This window comes from Cyprinodon variegatus, unplaced genomic scaffold (assembly GCF_000732505.1).
Source record: "Cyprinodon variegatus isolate N-32 unplaced genomic scaffold, C_variegatus-1.0 Scaffold18, whole genome shotgun sequence".
NCBI classification, from domain to species: domain Eukaryota; kingdom Metazoa; phylum Chordata; class Actinopteri; order Cyprinodontiformes; family Cyprinodontidae; genus Cyprinodon; species Cyprinodon variegatus.
The window spans coordinates 539,439-547,935 of NW_015150471.1; the positions used below are offsets into that span (position 1 = coordinate 539,439).

General features: G+C 40.3%; 2 protein-coding genes across 2 annotated transcripts in view; both read right to left on the reverse strand.

Moving 5' to 3' along the window:
* The window catches only part of wnk4 (WNK lysine deficient protein kinase 4), an 87,586-nt gene extending 83,779 nt beyond the window's left edge, over positions 1-3,807 (reverse strand). Inside the window, exons 1-2 of the mRNA XM_015388037.1 lie at positions 3,533-3,807; positions 2,735-3,396 (exon numbers count right to left, since the gene is read on the reverse strand). Coding sequence (XP_015243523.1) covers positions 2,735-3,364 — 630 coding nt within the window. The 5' untranslated portion in view covers positions 3,365-3,396; positions 3,533-3,807. The remainder of the gene's footprint in view (positions 1-2,734; positions 3,397-3,532) is intronic.
* Positions 3,808-6,807: 3,000 nt separating this feature from the next.
* Positions 6,808-8,497, reverse strand: part of vps25 (vacuolar protein sorting 25 homolog (S. cerevisiae)) — a 15,504-nt gene continuing 13,814 nt past the window's right edge. The window contains exon 6 of the mRNA XM_015387403.1: positions 6,808-7,606. Coding sequence (XP_015242889.1) covers positions 7,494-7,606 — 113 coding nt within the window. The 3' untranslated portion in view covers positions 6,808-7,493. The remainder of the gene's footprint in view (positions 7,607-8,497) is intronic.

Sequence of the window (8,497 nt, forward strand, 5' to 3'; positions counted from 1 at the left end):
TTCATTTGAAACTCGACAGTCTTTTCTTGTTCTTAGAAATGAAGGCTATTCCATGTGAGAAATTGCTAAGAAACTGAAGATTTCCTACAACGGTGTGCACTACTCCCTTCAAAGGACAGCAAAAACAGGCTCTAACCAGAGTAGAAAAAGAAGTGGGAGGCCGTGTTGCACAACTGAGCAAGAAGATAAGTACATTAGAGTTTCTATTTCGACTTCAGAGTAGAGTGGCAAAGAAAAAGCCATATCTGAGACTGGCCAATAAAAGAAAAAGATTAAGCTGGGCAAAAGAACAAAGATATTGGACAGAGGAAGACTGGAAAAAAGTGTTGTGGACGTATGAATTCAAGTTTGAGGTGTTTGGATCACAAAGGAGAACGTTTGTGAGACGCAGAACAAATGAAAAGATGCTGGAAGAATGCCTGACGCCATCTGTTAAGCATGGTGGAGGTAATGTGATGGTCTGGGGTTGCTTTTGTGCCGGTAAGGTGGGAGATTTGTACAGGGTGAAAGGGATTCTGAATAAGAAAGGCTATCACTCCATTTTGCAACGCCATGCCATACCCAGTGGACAGCGCTTGATTGGAGCCAATTTCATCTTACAACAGGACAATGACCCTAAACACACCTCCAAATTGGTAGGATCTTGGTGAGGATGTTCCCAATTGCTGCTTGGACCTTTATTAAAGATTTACCTCTCTCATATTTTGCACCTGAGCAAACTTCTACGGAATAAACATGCAAAGCCCATCTCTACGCATCTTTGATAATCCAACATAACTTTTAGCTCCTCTTCTCACAAGAGAAAGAAGAGTTGAAAGCATGCAGTTAACTCAGTGGTCGTACTAACAGAGGATCACACGTCTCCCAGACGTCGACACTGATCCAGGTCATGCACAAAGGCAAATGTTAAGGGTGGAGTTAAGGCTTAAATCTCTAAATCCACCATTGTGCTATCTCACCCTGTAAGCAGGAGAGGCAGCTGTTACCCAGGCTGTTTTGATTCCAGCATGCCAAACTCTGACACCTCTACACTTTTACTGCAGCCTACCGTCTCAGGTTGTGTCCTACTTTTTGTGAGCATGTTACAGGAGCTTAAAAAACCTAAAAACACAACAAAGTGTCACCAAACAAGATGGAAGCGTGGCGAATGGTTCATTTTTCACATCCAAAGAATGCCTGACAGATCATCAGAGCTGCATATAAAATGTTGCCCATGTGGTTCTTGCAGAACCAAGGCGACAGGGTTATAATGATAAAATGGGATTAGAGAGGAAGAGGAGGGGATAATGGTACAAAGAGTGGAACTGACTGTTAACAGGATCACCCAGGTTACCATGTCATGCTTCGACTTTAACAAACACAAGGTCAGTAAAGAATAACACACACCAGATTAGCTGCTTCACATTAGGACCAGGCCACCGAAGCAGGAATTAGAGCAGGGTGAGCCGTAAAACAGGGAGAGTCTCAGAGTCTAGTAGGAATATTTGCACTTTGTACATTTTGTCACTTAACTACATATTCAGTCAACTTTAAGAGAATTGCATATGATGCACCAAAACAAAGCAGCATAGTTGCTAAGTGCAAGTAAAATGATGCATATTTTATTTCAATGTATGAAGTTCTGTAGAACCATTTGCTCTCTGAAGTCACCCATGGGTTCAGGTTTTAGTCACAGTAAATGCAGCCATTCTGTTTCTGGCCTCAGACAGCTCAGGGTGACGATGATGACAAGCAGGGTTGGCTTTTAAAGTAATAGTGTAAACTTGGTGAATCCAACAGATTTTTTTTATTCAGTCCATTGGAAAAGAAGGAAAATGCCAAAACTGCAAACCTACCCTGATACGACTGTTCCACTAAAGTTCAGAAAAACAACCAAGAGCCTTTTTGTGACTCTGAAGAAGAATTGCAGAAATCCACAGCTCAGGTGTTGACAAGGAAAACTATAACTAAAGAACTTCACAAAAATACATTTATGGAAGAACAGCGAGAAGGAAGATATTTTTGACAGTTTTCTGCTCATATGAAACCAATATTTAACGTTTTGACACATCAAATGCACTAGTAAGGGTAGGGTGACAGGTTAAGGTTAATGAGAATATGTTTGAGCCTAAGCCAAGGTTAAACTTGGAAGAAAACTGTTAGATGCAGCTGCAAAACTTGAGATCGAGTCTCACAGCCAGAAAAATTAATGCTTTAGTTTAAACATACTCATGTTTTTTAATTTTCAAATTAACATAAAGACTTGAATTTAATCGATAAGCTGCTCTAAGACTCTAAACTGATGCTACTCATTCAATCTGACTGAGTTTTTACTTTTTTGTAGAATGAAAATGGAAATAAAAAACCTTATTTATAGAAGTGCATCGCTTTTAGAGTTATACATCCAAAAAACTTTTAGATGTTACTGCAGCAGAAGATGACTTTGCACGGTTTTCACTGATTTATAAGATCTATATGTCTATATATGTTTCTTTCATTGATTGATTAACTTTATTGATCTTCCAGTGGAGAGATTTACTAATTCATTTCCCTTTTCCTTCCTTTCTGTTGATCAGTTCAAAGTAAAAAACACTAAAGTTTGTAGCTGCTATAATTTCTTAAACAATATTTGTGCAAAAGATGCAGCAATTCCACTAAAGTCTATAAATAATACATCAGACAATGCAAAATGTTATGTTAATCCTTGACTTTATGCAAAGATAATGCAACTATGAGGAGCTTTAGGCGCACCTACCTGTAGCTCACACCATGCCACCTCCACTGTTGTTTCCGTGTCCAAACCTTTATACACGGTCTTGAAGGAACCTCTCCCGATCTCTATGTTGAATTTGAGATATCGTCCATCAGGTGAGGTTGCCACTGCTTTGGTTTCCACATCCTCCCTCTCCTCCTGCTCCCACTGCGTTTCAAAGGTGATGCGGGACAGCACCTTGTTCTGTCGGTGCTGGAGCTCGTTATCAGAGTCCGAGCTCGCTTCGTGAGCTTTGGCTCTGCGTTCAGAGGGCCAGTTTCCTCCGGTGGACCCCGCGGCGTTGGGCTCCTGGCTCCCCGAGGGCGCATCGGTGCCTGCGTCCTGACTGGAGACGGGAGACAGCTGCTTTGGAGACTCGTCCGCTTTTTCCTCCTCTACTCTGGACTCCGCGAGCGTCAGGATGTTTTCCGCTGACCAGGACAGGGCTTTGGAGAGGGCGCTGCTGTAAAGAGGGGAATCAATGTCCATGGTGATTTTTTGCAGGCAGTAGGAGTTCCTCCGCGCGTTCAAGCCATGCGTCCTGAGGACCGTGCGGGATAAGCAGTCGTCCGTCATGTCCACTGAGAGGCCTGGGAAGCCGCGTCCTGGGATCTCAACCTGTGCGTGAGACATTGTGGCGCTTCAAGGCTTTCCAATTTTAGAGCCTAAAGGTGGAAACGACATTAGACACATTTGGAAAAAACTGCAGAATCACTGCGAATCACAAGATATGGGAAGAGATTCAACATTTCCGACTAATAAAAATAAAAACTAAACTCCATGCATTAAAAGGATACTTACTTTTGCGTAAAAATGCGTAACCCATGAAACTCGTGCGTAAAGTTAACGCATAATTGAAGTCTCTGTTAGCTCTTCCTTTTTCTCTAATTAAACCTCTGCTCTTCCCAGAGACCTGAAGACATAACCTCCTGTGAGAGGACGGAGCAGCCAATATCAACAATGCTCCAGTGGGCCGTGCGTCCTGATCGCTCCAACTCCGCCCACCGCAGCCTCTGACGCGCAGAGATCCATCCGGAGGGAGCAACTGCTTCCAAAGTTACAGAAGATCATTAAAATGCGACTATTTGTTTTATGGGGGGGAAATTGTGAAATAAATAATGTGAAAATGTAATAATATGACGATTTAAAAAGGAAAAAAAATCTATCTATCTATCTGTTTTTTAGTTGATGTAGAAATAATTACAGGTACAATTTAGATTTTAGAAATTAGAGACTAAACTTCTTACTTTTTATTCTGATCTGTAAAGAATTCAAAAATAAAACACATAAAAAAAACAATTTGTGGTAATAACATTACAAAAGGCGCAGGTGAAATCTAACAACTGTCTTATAATTGTTGAAATATTCATTGTACTACAGTACAGAAAACTAATTTTATTCTTAAAGTGTCATAAAATAAAATGTATTTGGTTAACTTTGAACGCGTTCGATGTTTGTGTTTCTAATTCAGTTCAGGTGGATTTAAGTGTTGAATTTCTTTTACTTTCAGTCTGACCTAATTTTTTCTCAGCCTGAAAGAGAGATAAGCAACCATGATGGAAAGGAGAGGAGAGCAATTCTAGGTCTGCCTGCAGGGGGAGCTACAGGACGGTGGAGCAGCTGGAGTTTCTGTAACAGGAAACCACTATCAGCAAGGCCATACTGGGCTCCACCTGTGTAACAAGAACACTACATGGTTTTATCAGCAAACACAGAAATACACACATATACACGACTCCCTGGAGCCGTATCATCCTCACAGCACATGATGTGAGCAGGCCATCCAACATGCTGTCATTCAACGCAGCTGCAGACACAGAGAGCTCCATCATGGAGGATTTACTCTGCACGTCTCAGCCTGTGGCATTTACAGGATTGTAGGGAAGTTTTGAATAGTCCCTTTTTATTCTTAATGCTTCCAATGCTCCTGATTCCAATATATTTTCTATTTTTTTTTTTTACATCTAACCATGACGACATTTTCTACAACATACTGAGGAAATACAAAGCTTACAGCCCAAAGGTCTGGCTAAAGTAGATGAGGTATTATTCAAATCAGACCTAATCAAATAAATTATTATATTCTGAACTGCTAATGAGTGGAAATGTATATTAAAAAAGCTAAAACAAAACAGAAAGACTTAAGATTTACATAAAAGACCAACACACAAAAAAAATTGAAATCTTACTAAGTCATTTTTCTGAAAATTTTTTCTTGGTTTGAGGAGGTAAAAGAGACATTTTGCCAATGGAACAAGACAATTTACATTTAAAATAACAAAACACAATTGCATGTTCTTATTTCAAGTGCATATTATCCAATTATCTTATTTTAGGAGTAAAAATACTCATTCTATTGGCAAACAACCTCATTTACCTACTCAAATTAAGGGTAAATACATTTAATTTAAGAAAGTTTTACTTATTTCTAAATTGTTTTTCCAGTGCATAAAAGTAAGGTATAGCTGAAGTGGAAAATAATTAGCTTTAATGAAACTTGTGGGAATAGAAATCTGAAAGGTGCGGCATGCATATGTCGGCCCCTTTTACTCCATTTATAGAACAATCTTTCACTGTTAATCCATCTGGAAGTCTTTCAGTGATGACAAATAAGCCCCTTCTGCCAGCTTCCCTTTTATTTATCAGCGCCATTGAGCTTTTTTTTTTTATCTGCTTGACACAACATGATACAGCCACTGCCATGTTTTTTTGTTTTTTTTTTTTTAATTGAAGGTAGGTTTAAGATGATGTGCACAGTTTTGTACATTTCAATCTGAAAAATTCACACAAACAGAAAAGATAATTAGGAAAAATGTATTGACCAATTACTTGGTCTTTGGCGCTTAGACCTTGGCAGGAAACATAGCGCTTAATTTTGATAGATAAGTATGAACAGGAGTAAAGAATAGGGCTGTTTCCCTCCCGGCTTGAAACTGGTGGTGGAGTGGAGATAGATGAAGTTGGTCAGTCTGTAGACTGCTGGTTAGTGAGACGGTCTGCTGAGCTTTATGGGGAGATCCAGTGGACTGACTGGGCTGATACTAGAGCTTGACTCAGGGACCTGGAAGATGGAAGTTCAGTTTGGATAACACAGGTTGAGAGAACCTATACAAGATTAGCAAGCATGAAGCTACAGTGGAAAGGAAAAACTCCCCGTACGGAAGAAACCTCTGGCAGAACCAGGCCCAACATGGTGGTCTTCTGCCGGACCGGTTGAAATGAGAGAGGGAATTCAGTAAGATTCCGGGAGGAATGACACCCTGATGAAGCTTTAGCTACGATGGTGGAGGAGGGTTAAAACGCGGTCATTTGAATGAAGTCACACAGCGCATCTGCCGCCGGCGCACAGGAGCAGACAAGCGGGGATCGGAGGCCTTTTAAGATGAACTTTGGATGCCGATTGGCTTTCGTGGATGTGAGGTTTATAGCTGATTGGCTGTGTCTCAGGTAGATGTAGGAGAGCAATGAGTTTCTTCAGTTAAACTTCCGCCTAGGCTCCTTTTTTCATGCAGCCAGACAGAATGAGTTTGGCTTAATCTAACCAGAACACCTGCTTTCTTGTTTTGTTGTGTCAACTAGATAATTGATTCCCAAAATGGGGGTCGAGGCACCAATTGGGGTCACAGATAAACAAGTAGAGGTCTTGATATTCTCTACAGTAATTAAACCAAACAACAAATATGATAATGAAGCATATTTAAAGATACAGAAACATCACTTAAAGAAAAGTTTTTTTTGTATATCTGTTTTTATTACAGATATACTGATGTTTTATAGATTATTAAAATTGTTTGCTGCTCAGGAAATAGTTTGGGTCATGGAAGTTTAGGAACCTCTGCACAAGATGGATGACTCTGATGTGCAAAGACTTCTTTTGACTTTCCTTCAGTAATGGGGGAATGTTTAATGTTCCTGTCAACATGTTAACCCATCGAAACTTCAGACATCTGCTTCTCTGGTTGAACCTTTCTGTGCCCAGCTTCAGTTTGTGCGTCTTTGCAAGACACCACATCTCTTGAGCTTTTTAGATGATTCAGATTTAAAGAAAAACTGAGAGAATGAGGCAATGTTAACAAATTCTTAATTTATTCTCCTGAAGAATATGAAAAAAGACAGAGGAAAAGACAACAAGTGCGTCACAAGAAGCTACAGTACAACAACAGGATCAGAGCAATCAGTATACAAAGTAAAGTCGATCGAGCTAGGATTGCCTCGCGCCTGCAGTGTTCCTCCTCTGGAAGCATTAATTCAGGAAATAAAATAAAAAAGTCCCTTTAGCCTCATGTTGTGGTATTTCTTTGGGAAGTCCAGCTGGGAAGGGAGGAACAACAGCCGAGCCGACGTCCAGAGCTAATCATACGCAGTAAACTTGTTGACAGAGAAAATGGAGATCGAACTAGTTGCTTTTAAAATCTAAATGAAGGAATCGAGTTACAGCTTGTGGAGAATTCCCATAAAATACCAAGACAAGATAGTGTTTAGTCCCCTGATACTCATTGCATGTTTAAATGGCAACAAATGTCACCTGTGATAACTTTAGAAACACAGTGTTACCTCAGATGCTCTTTTTCCCTCCATAAACAACAATGGTTCTCTTCCAGAAAGAGAGGCTGTGAATCGAAAGGCAACTACAACAAGAGCTAAAGAACCAGCATCTGCCAGGCTGGGCATCCAGGCGCGACCCATCCAACCTCACACAGACACATCCTAAAGATTCGCCTTGCTTCCCGGCTGGAGTGTTCAGTTTGATTCCAGCACCGCTTCAGAAAAACTTGACGCCTTTTCCATCATCCATGGTGATGATCTCTGCTTTTCCTTCCGCCTGTAAAGCCTGCAGGGAGCGCTGCAGCATCCAGTCCTCTAAACCATGGAACTCTGCAGCAAAAAGAAGAACAACCTATTAGAGGGAGCATTACCCAAACACAATATAAAGAACTTTAGATGGTTCAATGAATTGAAAAGAATAATGCATCTTTTAAATGTCTTCCTGTATTTAAAATTTTTATTTATTCATCTTGTATATCAGCATTTTATGTTTTACCATTTAAACACTTTGGATCCAGGAGAAAAAGAAAAAAGATATAATAAAAACAACTTTAATCATATAAAGCATAATGAATTAAAGGGGAACACCTTTTTTTTGTACATTGGCCCCTTGGTTTTACGTTATTACATCATGTTCTACTCACCCATATTAGTTTTGTGTCATTTGGAGCTTTTCTGTAGATATTCTGTTTTGTCATATCCAAGTAACGTCTTCCTATGGGCAACGAGTTGAAGGAACAAACTAGATTGTTCATAATTTATTCTTTATGGTACGCCAGCATTCATAACATGTAGGCCAATCACTGTCCCCCCAGACATCTGCGGTTATATCTTTTATATCTATTTTTTTTTTTAACAAAGCTGCTTGTGTATGACGTCATCTGTACGCCGGACTGGAGCTGTGACAGGCAGCCCGGGCCACAGGCGGCTACGCTCTACCTCTTCTATTCATTCTAGCTAATCTGAATCCTAATTCCATTTCGAGAGCGAGATCATCTGTGGTAGTAGCACTAGACATCTTCCAGGCATGTGAGTAAAACTAGCAGCAGTTCAGCGGACAGGAAGAATGAATGGTAGCCGGCGCGTGCAGATGATGTCATAAAAGCGCCGCTTTGTTTTTAAAAGATATAAATATAAAAAACTAGAACCGCGGATGTCTGGGGGACAGTGATTGGCCTACATGTTATGAATGCTGACGTACCATAAGCAGTGGTGTCAAAA